This window comes from Girardinichthys multiradiatus, chromosome 3 (genome assembly GCF_021462225.1).
Source record: "Girardinichthys multiradiatus isolate DD_20200921_A chromosome 3, DD_fGirMul_XY1, whole genome shotgun sequence".
Taxonomy (NCBI): domain Eukaryota; kingdom Metazoa; phylum Chordata; class Actinopteri; order Cyprinodontiformes; family Goodeidae; genus Girardinichthys; species Girardinichthys multiradiatus.
In genome coordinates this window covers 1,383,720-1,398,278 of record NC_061796.1, presented here as the reverse complement: position 1 = coordinate 1,398,278, position 14,559 = coordinate 1,383,720, and the positions used below count along the sequence as shown (strand labels likewise).

The 14,559-nt window shown below is 41.3% G+C and overlaps 1 protein-coding gene across 2 annotated transcripts in view; it reads right to left on the bottom strand.

The window, feature by feature from the left end:
• Window positions 1-7,514: 7,514 nt before the first annotated feature.
• Window positions 7,515-14,559, bottom strand: part of bves (blood vessel epicardial substance) — a 49,933-nt gene continuing 42,888 nt past the window's right edge. For both annotated transcript variants that reach the window (XM_047361693.1, XM_047361695.1), the window contains exon 8: window positions 7,515-8,975. In XM_047361693.1, the coding sequence (XP_047217649.1) occupies window positions 8,851-8,975 (125 nt within the window). In that variant the 3' untranslated portion in view covers window positions 7,515-8,850. The remainder of the gene's footprint in view (window positions 8,976-14,559) is intronic.

Genomic DNA, 14,559 nt, shown 5'->3' with positions numbered 1-14,559 from the left:
AACGTAAAACAGGAAACGTCAGCGTTTTTTTCACTGACATGACATCGATCCAACTGCGTGAGTTGTGGAAAAGGTCGGAAAGACGCTGTCCAATTTCACTCATCTTCTCTGCCCAAGCTTCAAACGGCAGAGCCAGCATTGTCTTGAATATGCCGCAGTCCTGATTGAAAGCCTCCAACACAAACAGATCTGAGGGGTTCGTCCGGTTGTTCCTGCGTCTGCTTGCCCGAAAAGACCAGCGGCCATTTGCTGTGGTTTTTGACCCCCACACTGCGCTAAATAGAGGTTCTCTCTCAGCTATTTCAACATTGGATGGTATATGAAACATTCTCGCCCATTTTGCAGGTCGAGGAGACAGTTCATTTTCTTCTTCTTCTTCTTCTTCCTCCCTCTCCTGTATTGAGACTCTTTCAGGGCTATCATTAAGGTGCAGGATTGCAAGCCTTAACACAGCCCCGTCGCTGTGGGTGAGTGTACACAGAGCCAGTGATCCATTAAATACCTCGTCTTGATCCAATTGATACAGGCAAAGCTCTCCTATTTCATACATGAAAATATAACCCCAGCTACCAACCAGGCCATATGGCTCCAAAGACCATTCTTTCTGCAGTGTTGAACGGGGGTCTTTGTACCCTGCAGATGTAGTATGTTGATTTCTTAGGAGCATTCAATTCACGGGATGAATGCTGGTAGATGGTCACTGGGGTTTCACACAGAAATGACATACCTCTTAGCCGACCCGAGGTCTGATTTTCAACCGTGGTTGTTGAAGTTGATGTTGGATCCTCATCATCGGTAGAGTATGTTATGACGGGAATTCCAATAGGTATCTCAGATGAGGAAGTAGATGATGTAGATGATGCAGTTGCTTGTTCATCATCATCTTGGCACGCGTTGCGTTTCTCCTCCGCTTGACAATAAACTCTCTTAACTCTAGCCATTGCTGAACGGGTGTTCTTTTCCAACGAATGCTGCATGTAAAGTGCAGAGTTTTAACCCTGTATTTAAAGTAAACACTAAAGCACGCCCATTGTTTTAATTGGGTTATTCAAGGTTTAACGAGGCTTACAAACACACCCCCTCTATTTTTAATTGGTGCTGATGCCACACAGTTTCTGATAATACCATATTTGTCTTGTTCTATTTATAACAAACACACCCCTGTGTTTTAATTGGTTCATTTAAGGCCTTCCCCGTAACACCCTTAAACACACCCCCCTGTGTTTTCATTGGCTCAATTAAGCCCTGCCCCGTAACACCCTTAAACACACCCCCTTGTATTTACCTTGGCTCATTTAAGGTTTCGCCCCTAATGACGGCAACCAATCAGCATCCACGGTTACGCCCCTCGGACACACCCCCTGTTGACCCCATGACCTCCCGCCCACATGGCGCCATGACCCCCCTTAAGGTCAAAGGTCACTTGTCAAAAAGTTTGATTGAAGGGTGTACTTTAGTCTCTCATATGTATTCCTTTAATCTTTAAACCCTAAGAAATCAAACAAGGAGACTTGAGTTTGAGCCGACCATCCTCTTACTGTTAAGAGAGCCTTTATTTCTTTGTCTTGACTTGTCTTGATTCTGTTATAAAGAATCCTAGCCTTGGTTCCAAAACTAAACTCTTCAACCCCAATCTGTGTTCCCCAGAGTAGAAATTTTGAGTATTATTGCATTTCAAAGCCACCAAATGACTGGAACTCATCATTGGCTTAGATCTGTTTTAATAAGTAATCGGTCTACCTTTAATTAAATATTATAATTTTATGGACCCAAAATCTATGGCTTACGGGCTTCAGGAGTCCAGTAACCACAAGTTGAGTACTACTGCATTGAACAATGGTGTTAACTTTCTGCAGAGATTGAAGGATTGGCTAAATATATTATTTCTGCTTGGACAATAATCAGATTTAAAATCACTAGTTCACAGCTCCTAATTTACCTCAGATCATATTTGCTCCTAACACAGTTCATAATAAGCTTCAGACAAACATTAAGGTAAAAAGCCAAAAACAAAGCAAACAAAAACCAGATCTGTTTTAAAATAAAGAAAAAGCATGCGTGTCCTTTCCTTCTCCAAAAGGAGAAAAAAGGAAACTGCAGAACCAAGCCTTTCATAGTTTTTTGTCAGGACCTGATATAAGGTACAGTGTAAATCAACACGCTGCATGAATCAGAAGAGGGAAGAAAAAACCTAATATAACCTCTTCCCAGCAGCTGCTGTGAAAAACAATGAATTTGTACTTTCCATAAGCGTCAGTTAGCACTTGCGGACAAAAACTGCACCAAACTGTAAGTACTGTCAGAGACTGTATGAAGACCATCTGCAGTAGAACTAAGCCTGTTTTAATGACATCTCTACCCATTAGATTTATGGGATACAAACTCTGACAACAGAAAATAATACCTGAAGGAGAAACCCATCAGGTTTTACGCATGCGCTGGGTTTTAAAAAAAATGCTCCTTCATGAGATCTGTCCTGAGAATAACATAGAAACACATGGTTACTGCTGAGTTTTGGAGATGTTGTAACTTCCTCTGCATTTTCATAACTTTTAATAACTAGAATAATTGACCCTGAATATTCCAGGACAAAAGAGAACTTGTTTCTCTAAAAGAATTAACCGGAAAGTATCAAATGACTTAAGTTATCACCCTTTTAAAGATACTTTTCTAACCCTAAAATAATATTTTAACCCGCTATATCTGTCCACGTCAAGCAAGCGTGTCACATGAGCAGCGGTTAATAAGCGTTCTTCATTGCAGAAAATAGGAAAATATTTATGCAAATGTGTGTGTGTTTGTACGTTACCCCCATCAGTTTCTTAATCGCTCCAGAGTCAGACTGTCATGGCACACAGTTCTCTATCAGTCCAAAAAACAACCAGGCCCTTCCCAGGTCTGTTGGTGAGACATTCAATCATTCTTTGTCCACTTTAACTTCTCCAGGAGGGAGAAAGAAGAAACTTTGCTCCGGTTTCTCTTCTGCCCGCATAAGATGTGCTTTCAATATAAATCCAGTGTATCACTCTTCTGGCTCTTGCAAACAGCATGGATCGTTGTCCATCTCAGTGGGTCCAGATTTCTTCTGAGTTTCGTTTTTTTTTTTCTTGTAGAAAGTCACACTGCGATTTTCAACATGCAGGAAGGCAGATCTCTCTCTTTCAGGCCGTGCTCCATGGCTACTCTGGCGGAGTAGCCATGGAGAAGGGCAGGTTTCTAAAATCCAGACTCAAAAATGCAGATGTTGAACTCAAATCCCATATATGTCTGTATTTGTGTGTGAGAGAGGCAAAAGAAAAGTTTAGTATAGGTTCAAATTTTGCACAAAGAAATATTATCAGTCAGTCAGTCAGTTGTCCCCCTGCCTGTCACTTCCTTCCACAACATGCACTATACCTCCTTTCTAGGACAACTTTCTTTTCGACTCTCTAATGTCCCTTTTCACTTTTACCTTCTTTCCCAACTGATCGCAATATTTAAGTCAAACAAAACTTCCTTCAGGAAAGTTTTAACTCTTTAACCCCTTAATTGATGCACTCTGTGCTTTTTAATATTTTTCTTATGTTTGTTTTAATTTTTCCATTACTTGAAACTATTTAAACTATTTAACTTATTTACACTCAAACTTCCACGCTGTGAAAAACCAAACTTATCTTCCAAATTAAAGCACATTTAACACAATCATCCCCACTTTTTCGTTTCATTATTTTATAAATCAGAGTATGAAGAAGGAGACACCCCTGATGCCTCAAGGTTCCGGACCCATTTTTTTTTACCTGTTCAGCTGCACGTCTGCCGTCTGGCTTTTCTCCTTTATGAGGTGTAGAAAATTGATAAAACGACCCGCAAAACCCTGTGTTTTGCTTTATCCCATTGTTACCAATGAAAACCTCCCTGCAATTCCTTTTGCAGGGTGACCGGGCCCTCAGCTGATGTCCTCCCTCTCGCAACTCTGGAACCTAATTAATTAGTTAGGAGATGATGGTTAATGTGTAATAAAAAATAATAATATACATTATATCATACAGAGCAACTTCTCACCCAGATATATTTGAAGACAAATAGTTCGGATCCAATCGGCCAGAAGCCGCAGGCGGGCACCAGAACTCCCCTCCGTAAAATGGAGGTTTACTGAGAACAACTCTCAGGCTGGCCAGGCGTCCGTGTCCCCGTTCTGTGGTCTCCTCTGGCACGTTAGATCCTGTCCGTGACGCTAAAATTGTTGTGGAATTTTCTTATCAAAGTGGGTAGAAGTTGACTCATAACAAGAGAAAATCCGGACTTTGTCTTTATAAGTTTTATTCAAAGGCATCAGCGTTTGAATGACTGTCACCAAGCAAGTCAGTTGAACAGAGCCCCGATCAACATTTACACACAGTATTTATACCAGAACATGACAGTGTTATCTCAACTGCAAAGAGTCTGTGTTTTATGACCCAAACCCTTCTTGAGTTCAAAGGTGACAAGGTTATCTAGGAACAGACCTAACTGCCCTTCCTGACATTGTCCTAAAAGATGGGTCTGAACCATTAAACTTCTGATAATGGCTTTTACAGCTTACTCCCTAACACAGATGTTCACAGAAGTGAGGTAACCCAAAGGTCACACACTTTGGAACACTTAATAAAAGAATTTCCATTACACTATTTGTGTTAGTTTGCAACAAAAACGCCCTTTCACAAAGGATCCGTGCAACTTGCATTACAAGTTCACTTATTCCTCACCGACACTTCAAATAAGAGCTTGACAAAGCTTAAGATCTCGCTGGAGGAGAAACAAGCAGATCTACTTTTCTGATCGTAGACCTGAACCACCCAGACACCAGCTCTTATGTGACTGTTTTAATGAATACAAGTGAAAAAGGTCTAAAGGGCGTTAGATTGTGTGGTAAAGGCGAAAAACAAAAACAAAAAAACCCTGTTCTCGGTAGCAACTGGGCAGCTTCTGTTCCCTGGACAGGCACGCAGGAAGGTGTGCGATGCTGCAGTTCCTATGCTGTCTCCTCTCAGGCAGTGAGGGGGAAAGCCGCTTCACAAAAAGTGATGAGACGCCATCTCTTCTGGGGAGAACCTCTTGTTCAGATTCCTTTTCTGCAGAAGCTCAAAAAGAAAGGTTTAAAACAACTTGTCTGCACATCATAACTTTGGGTTGTTCTTTATTTGACGTATAGAATAATATCAAATTGCAATACACTTTGAAACCAAGGATTCTTCGAAGTAGAATCGTACTTGCTAACAAGTTTCAAAGACATTTAGGTGGTTGAGCGCTGCCTCCTCTTTGTGATAAGCTGCACTGTCATGGATAATGAGAGAAAGGTGTGGCTAGGAAAGGTTTTTTGTTAGTCTCCATGACATCACGGGGGTTCCAGCTGTGACTGCTCCTTGGGCTGTTCTAAAAGTAGGTCAATGTGGTGCAATTAAGAATTCAGAGTTTTTACCACTTTCTTTGTACATGTACAGTTGAATCCATGTTTCATTCCATGGATGGGACACAACAGTAGACTTGCTTAGTTAATGTTTCTAAAGATCTTAACCAATTGTCTTCTTCTGATGATGAATATTTCTGTTTTCTTGCATGCTTTGGCAAACCAGTGACATGTTAGAATAAATTGTACTTAGGCTGTTTGAACCAATGATATTGGAATCTGCCATTGTTTAGAAATGGCTCAAATACATTTTTACAACTAGGGTAAATGTACAAGTCTCCTTAGGACTTTGGATAGTTATTTGGACTTTCTTTTTGTTCTGGATAGCGGTTAGTCAAACTGGTTTTACTAAATAATTTTTTTTCATGATGGCAAAGAGAAACTACAAACTGAAGTGATTTATTCATTACCAATAAGTTGTTACTAGACCTTTTCAAGAGCCAGATTGAGATGACCAGATCATTTGTTTCTATCATCTCCAAAACTCCAGCTCTTGTGGGGATGTTCCTAGTCTGCAGGGGTGTGTATCATTAGACATTTTACAAGGAACAGGCTCAATGTGTGACACGGTTATGGGTGGCTAATGCTCATTGAGGCATGATGGGAGCAAAGTCCGGCCCATGTGGTCCAATTCAACACACAAGCTACTGTAGCGCACATTGCTAAAGATGGCAGAATACACAGTGCATGCTGATTTGTTTGTGTATGTGGCTTCATTGCTGAAGACCAGTCAAGGGTGCAAAAATAGTCTTAACATTGTTCCTATTCAGTGTGATCTGGTATCCAGAGCTGTTCTCATTTTGCTTTCTACTATTTAACCTCATCTCTATCTGGCACTATGTCCATTCTCTTTGCTTTTGCGAAGAAATAATGGTTTGTTTCAGCTCTTTGGCGAGCCCCCACTGACATCCACATAGCAGCTATGAGTCAAAATATTCAGTTTCAAGAACATTGTTAAACTGTATTTTTTATCAGAAGGAGAACCATAGGTTAATCCCTTAAGACCAATATAGTTTCCTATTATAGTTTTCTATTTGAAAGACTGAAAGGTATAACCTTTCTTCATCAGTTAAACATTTATACTTAAGTTTAGACAGTTATACTTTAGCACAGTACAATACTGCAATGACTCAGGCATGTATTTCATCAAATGAACAGAGGAGGGCACTTCTCCCTGTCGGGATCTGCCATTTTGGGTTTTGGGTTTGTTTACTTTTCTAGTTAGGTCGTTCTCATGTGCTTTCTGGTTAGTAGTTCTGTGCATTTATGTTTATTCTCTGGCTAGGTTCTTGTATTTGGTTTCCCAGTAGTTCGGTGCTCCTTAGTTTTATTAGTTCCTTTTCCCTCTTGCTTATGGTTACTTATTTCATCCCGGGTTAGTTATTATAGTTCTCTTGGTTAGTCCCTCATGTTTCAGTTCCTGTCTGTTCCTGTCAGTTATATTCTGTTATTCAGTATTTCTGTTTGTTTACTTAGTTCTTTCCATGTCCTTAGATTTAGCTCCTTCTAGAGTTACTATTTTTGTTTGCTTATGTTTAGGTTTTCTTATCCATGCTCCTCCCAGTTAGTTTAGTGTTTGTTTCCCTTAGAGTTGTCACTAGTTTAGTTTCCCCTCCATTCTCTGCGTTTCCCAGCTTCCGTGGCCATAGAAACTTTCCTTCAGTTTCCCTACACCTGGTTGTCACACCTGCCAGCAATCATCTGAATACCTGCCTCTCTCATTTTCTGTTTCACCATTGACTGACCTGTATTTAAGCTTACCGGTTTTCCCCCGTTCCCCGTCGCCGCATCTTTCTTTCTTCCCACATGTCATGCTTCAGCCAGAGACCTGCTATGTTCCTGAGTTCCAGCCTATGTAGTTCCTGTTCAGCTTTGTTGCTTGTAAGTCTTGTGCGTCTTTGATTTGGACCTGAACTTCTGGCCTGAGAAAACCTGCATTTTCAAGTCTTCAAATAAATCATATCACAACTTATCCTGTGGCTCCCGAGTATGCATTCTGGTCCAACCTCAAACCCTGACACTCCCCATCTACCAGGAGAAAATGACAGCATTTATTATGACTTACAAAGAAAATAATTGACTGAGTAGATAACAGATGACACAAATTTATTGTTGTACAGCAGTGAATTCCCAACAGAACAATGACAACATTGATGACCAATACATACAAGAATGAAAACAATAATCAATAAAAAAATTACTGGGTCAAAAAGTAGCATGAAATATATATTGGTGTGCTATTAAATGCAAAAACAAAATAATGAAAAGAAGAGATTTTTTCAAAAATGTATTAATTTTATCAGATATAAATATTTATTTCTCTTTTAATTCACAAATTTTATTAAATTTATTAAATTTATTTAATTTGAGCCCATTGATTTGCGTGTTTCTTTTTTACATTCATTGGTTGCTGTGTTGTCTTTTAAATCTCAACATGGATCTGATAATGTTAAAACAAAGGGGGCTGGACAGAGACAGAGGGACAGTCTTTGGAACAGCATCACTGCCTCATCTTCTTTCCTATCTGCTGAAGTCAAACCTCTATAAAATAGGTGCTGAGCCTCATTATGCCTATCTGGTTCTGAAAAAGAGTCGCTAAAAGCAGCTAACTTCTGTCATGTTGTTACCAAAGAAGCTAGGAGCTTTGTGGATCAGAAAGTAGATTAGTACTAACTAGTATTAAGGCATTCACGTTTTCAAAATACAGGCATGACTCAATGACGGACTGTTTTCACAATCTAACGAGAGTGAACATATTTTAAGAACTTCAACGTTAATTTAGCATCTTTAAACATTTACAATTATACTTCCTGAATAATATTCAGATATACATTTTTCAAAAATGAAGCGTGGTAAATATGGTCTTTAGGGTTGAAGAAAATATAGGAATTGAAAATTGGTTTAAATAAAATTAGTGGAAAAATGGAATTGTATGTTTTTATCTGATAAATTATTAAATAGTTTTTTTTTCTTTTTATTATTTTGTTGCATTTAATGGTGCACTAATTTATAATTCTAGATAAATTGTGGCCCAGTAATTTTTTTATTGAGTCGTTTATTTATTATGGCAGTATCGGTCCTTCATAAAGTACAAGTAAAAGCCTAAACACACAGACAATCATAATATTTCATATACATTCCATCAAAGCAATACGTTGTCTTGTTTTTCCATAAAAGCAACATATTTTAAAAAGGTAGATTTTTAAACAACACTCAAAAAGTACAAAGAAAAATGAAACTCATGCTTTCTGATGAACAAACTCTGAAGACATTGTTTATAAATGGTGTTTAGAAATGAAAACTAATATTCACACTGTCTTGAACATTTTCTTTATTTATTGGCAAAGGCAGGATACCAGTAAAGAAGTCAGGCTCTAAAGGAGGCCGTAAACAACTTCTGATTCTGGTTGTTCTTCACCTGCTTGCTACACTTCTTTGGTGGAAGCTTTGTGCTGCTGGAGAGAGGAGGCTGATTCTTCAAAAACATCATCCTCCATGCCTTCCTCTATAGGCTTCATCTTAGTTGAGGACTTGGTTTCTGGTGATTTTTCTAGAAGTATAAGTATTACAAATCAGTTAGGAAGATTTAAAATGCAAAATTCGCATGTACATGGAGTTATAAAAAGCAAAATTGAGACCGTATGGTGATCAGAATCACCCTAGAACTCCCTCAGCATGATGGATGAGCAGGTCCAGTGCAACAACAGCTGTGTGGCCTCATTACAAAATGTGTAGCTCGTGGGGTATAAAAGCTTTATTAATGCAATGTTCTCCCATATTAACTTTTATTGTAAATCAGATGGTTTGCTTCCTTCTAATGCAGATAATGGTTTCACACTTTAAACAGCTTGTGTTCAACAAATGGAAGAAAATGACACGATAAATGTAATCCCCGATATGCTTGGATGTACATTTGTAGTCAGAAGTTTGTTAATGCAAAAATCTCAGCATTTGTGAGCTTTTAATTCTTTGTTCATGGTGAAATAACTATACAACACAATTGTAATAACTTCTAAGACGGACTGGCTGCACACATCTACATTTATTGTAGATTTTGTCTAATCTATAGTGGGTTACAATTATTCATAAAGGCTCAATTGTATACTTTCCTGTCTTCTCAAAGACCTACTTTGATAAGTAAATTGAATAAAGTGTTTTTTGTAGTTTTGCCCATCTCTCTAAAAGACAAAATGAACAAAGAACTGATTTGCAGTGGAGCCTTATAATAATTTGGGGGTATTGATTGAGAAATTCAAAATGTGATTATTTCATTTTGACTGTTTCTACATCTATTTCTTCTTCCTCTTTCTGCTCCTTTTTATTATTCTCTATCAAGCTAACCTTTAACCAGTCAGCATGTTACCCATGGGTAGCTACTGTTCAGCCCAAAATCATCTAGATTTGGGAGATTTACATTTAAAATTATTTTACCTCTAAGGTTGTTTCTGATAAGAAATGAGGTAGGTATGTGTAAAACAATTAAAGTAAAATAGCTTAAATCATGTTGTCAAAATAATAATTTTACAACCCCAATTACAAGGAAGCTGGGATGTTGTATAAAACATAAATAAAAACAGAATACAAAAATTTGCAAATCCTGTTCAACCTATATGTTATTCAGTATACTAAAATGACAATGCATTAAATGTTAATAAAATTAAATGTTTAAGGTGTCATGACCCAGCTCTCCTTGGCACCTCAGGCAGCTTCTTTGCATGTTTGACACTCCGAGCGCCAGATGGACTAAACAGCCACCTCAGCTGGAGGTGCGGCACCAGCCTCTCATCCTGCAGTTGCACCAAGTGAGTTCCATCATGAGAAAGATCAACATCAGCTGCAGTTCCAGAAATGGTGTCAGGTTGGACACTATCATGTGCTGACCAACTTGCAGGTTTTTTTTTAACATCTTCAACCTCTGCAGTTTTTCATGGTCCTTGCCTGCCTGCAGTCTTCCACTATTGTGCCTGTGCCCAAAAAAATCAACCATCACCTGCCTCAATGATTACCATCCAGTTGCTCTGACACCGGTCATCATGAAGTGCTTGAAGTGCTTTGAAAGGACCCTCATGAAGTAAATCAAGGACGATGTACTGGTCTGGACAGCCTGCAGTTCATCTACAGGGAGAATCGCTCCACAGAGGATCTGTCTCGTTAGCACTTCACATGGCCCTTCAGTACCCTAAAACCTATGTCAGGATGTTATTTGTGGACCTCAGCTCAGCCTTCAACATGGTCCTTCCTGACATGCTGGCCATGAAGCTCTGCCACCTTGGTCTATCTGCGCCACTTTGCTCCTGGATCAGTGACTTGCTCACCAACAGGTCCCAGGTGAGGATAGGGAAACTCACATCTGATCCACTGACCCTCAGCACCGGCATGCCGCAGCAGGGTTGCGTTCTAAGCCCTGCCCTCTTCACCGTATTCACACACAACTGATATGCTATTCACTAAACAAACATAGTTATGAAGTTTGTAGACGACACCACTGTGGTGGGTCTCATATCTAACAATGATGAGACGCACTACAGACAGGAGGTCCACAATCTGACTCAGTGATGCACCAGGTACAATCTCATCCTGAACACCAGCAAGACCAAGGAAGTGATAGTGGATTACAGGAGGTCCAGGTGGACTGAACACGCTCCTCTCTGCATACAGGGAGAGGTGGTGGAGCGTGAGGACAGCATAAAGTTCCTGGGCATTCACATTTTCATTGACCTCTCCTGGACTGAGATCACCTCCCACCTGGTAAAGCAGGTCCAACAACGGCTCTTCTTTCTCAGAAAGCTGAAACGGACTGGACTCTCTACTCAGCTGCTCACAAACGTTTGCAAGGCCACAATTGAAAGCATCCTGTGCCTTAGTGTGACAGTGTGGTATGGGAGCTGCACGGCACAGGAGAGAAAGGACTTAGCACAGGTGCTGAAGACAGCACAGGGAATGGTGGGATGTCGTCTCTTGGATCTGGACTCCATTTATGTTGCACAAGTCCAGAAAAGGGCAAGACACATTGCTTCAGACCACACCCACTCAGGCAATGCACTGTTTGTGCATTGCCTGAGCCAAATGTTTCAGGAACATCACATCAAAAACAAATAGACTCAGAAACAGTTTCTTTCCCAAAGCAGTGAATGCAATTGTCCCCTTGCAGGCAGATGCTAAACATCCATACTGACAATCAAACAAGCCAACAACCTATCTTAGACTGTTTCAGCACAAGCTGCATGTTATAGAAATACTAAATACTACATGCCACATTCCATGTACATATGCTGTCCTTTTCTATAAGTGTTTTTAAATTTTGTAAGTAAATTATGGTGAAATGATGACAATAAAGAATTTTGAATCCTGAATCTTGAAAATGTGTCCTCAGTTCCCAAATGCTTATTGAGTGTTTTTAAAAGGAAATGTGATGTAACACAGTGATAAAGGTCCCCCTGTCCCAGATTTTTTTGAATCTTTTGCAAGCTTTAAATTTAAAATGATTGAATATTTTTTTTAAACCAATAAAGGTTATCAGTTGAAACATAAAATATCTTGTCTTTGTAGTGTATTCAATTGCATATAGATTGAATTTGGAAATCATTGTATTCAGTTTTTATTTATGTTTTACACAAAATCCCAAATTCATTAGAATTGGCGTTGTAATTAAAAAAAGCATGAGGAAAATCAGTATAATCAGTGGAAAAATCTTTACTGGCATCGCAATAATCAAAGCCTTCTTACACCTGCTGACCAGTTTTTTTTAGTTTTTTTTTGCATTTTCCACTGGCTTTTAAACGATTTATCTTTGATGAGCTTTGAGGCTAGATGGCCTCCTTGCCATCACCCTTGAATTTAGCTCCTTTCACAGATTCTCCATGACTATCAATCCATTAGTCGATCAATCCAAAATTGTAATATTACTTCCAGCTGAAGAAAAAAGTTGGTAAGTTCCCCTCCTTGAACCACAATCTTAACGTTGTGGAGGGGTTTGAGTGCTCAAATGGTCCTAGATGCTATGTTGTCCGGGGCTTAAGTGTCCCTGGTAGGGTCTCCCATGGCAAACAGGCTCTGGGTGACATGAAAAGTCATGAACTGTCACCTCGCTAGGTGGAAGGAGCCTGAGCTTGTGCAGGAGGTCGAGGGATATCCGCTCACCTCCATGCACAGCGAGAGAGGTTAGACTCTGAGTGGCCCATGGGGAGAGGCAGCAGGCTGGGGTGTGTTTGCTTTCGCCCCCCAGGTAAACCCCAAAACAAAGAGGGTTGCATCCCTACGCCTTCGAGTTGGGGAGAGATCACTGAATGTTGGCCGAGCAGTGGTGCAGAGTACTCGGCCTTCTTGGCATCCCTGTCAGGGTTGCTGGACAGTGCCCCTTTCTGGGTCTCTGTCATTCTGCTGGGGGACTTCAACACCCACATGGGAAATGACAGTGACACCTGGAGAGGTGTTTTTGGGAGAAATGGCCTCTCCAATCTGAACCAGAGTGGAGTTTCGTTATTAGACTTCTGTGCCAGTTACGGATAATGAACACCATGTTCAATAATAAGGGTGTTCATCAGTGCAATTGGCACCAGGACACCCTAGACAGTAGGTTGAGGATCAATTTTGTAGTCGAGTCTTCAGACCATTGGCTACATGTCTTGGACACTCAGGAAGAGAGGGATTGAGCTCCACCAATCACAACCTCGCTGTGAGTTGGATCCGCTGGAAGAGGACGAAGCCGGACAGACTTTTCAGGTCCAAGCGTATAGTAAGAGTCTGCTGGGAACATCTGGCGCAGCCCTCAGCCAGGGATGTATTCAACTCTCACCACCAGGAGAAAAACCGGGACAGGTTGGGGACATGGAGTCTGAGTGGACTATATTCTCCGCCTCTTTTGTCAATGCTGCTTTCTGTAGCTGTGGCCATAAGGTCTGCGATGCCTGTCATGGCGACAATCCCCAAACCCGATGGTGGACACTGGCAGTAAAGGATCCCATCAAGCTGAAGGAGTCTTATTGTCTGTGGTTGGGTTGTGGGACTCCTCTGAGGTGCCTGTCGGGTACTGTGAGACTAAGCTTGCTGCTGCCCTGGCTGTGGCAGAGGCAAAAACTGGGGCCTGGGAAGAGTTTGTTAAGGCCATGGAGAAGGACTACCGGTCAGCCTTGAAGAGAATCTAACAAACTGTCCGGCACCTCAGAGAGGGAAGCAGTGCTTCACCAACACCGTTTACAGTGGGGTTGGGGAGCTGCTGACCTTGACGGTAAGATCACACTCCTCAGCCTCCCTGGTAAGGCCTATGCCAGGACGTTCTAGAGGAGAGTCCGCCCGATAGTCGAACCTCAGCTTCAGGAACAGCAGTTTTGTTTTGGTCCCGGCCATGGAATGCTGGATCAACTCTACACCGTCTACATGATACAGGTTTGTGGGAGTTTGCCCATCCGTTCCAACATGTGTTTTGTCGAGTCAGGGGCCCTTTATTAAGGGCCATCCGGTCTCTGTACAAGCGGAGCAGAAGTTTGGTTAGCATGGCTGGTACCAAGTCGGACCTGTTCCTAGTGCATGTTGGATTCCCACAGGGCTGCCCTTTGTCACTGGTCCTGTTTATAACTTTAATGGACAGGATTTCTAGGCGCAGTCAAGGGCCAGAGAGGGTCTGATTTGGGGACCAGTGGATTTTGTCTCCTTTTTGCAGATGACGTAGTCCTGCTGGCCCTACAGCATGCACTTGGGCAGTTTGCTGCCGAGTGTGAAACAGCTGGGATGAGGATCAGCTCCTTCAAGTCCAGGTCCAAGGTGATCGACCAGAAAAGGGTTGCTTCTGCAAGGGGAGCTTCTGCCTCAAGTGGAGGACTTCAAGTATCTCGGGGTCTTGTCCACAAGTAAGGGGAGAATGGAGCGGGAGATCAACAGAAGAATCAGTGCAACTGCCACCGTAATGAGGAAGCTGTGTGGGTCTGTTGTGGGGAAGAGAGAGTTCTCGATTTACCGGACGGTCTTCGTTCCTACCCTCATCTATGGGCTATGACCAAAAGAACGAGATCCCAGATCCCAAGCGGCTAAAATGAGCTTCCTCCGTAGGGTGGCCGGGCACTCCCTTAGAGATAAGGTGAGGAGCTCGCCCATCCGGGAGGAGTCGGAGTAGAGCCGCTGCTCCTCCACATCAAGAG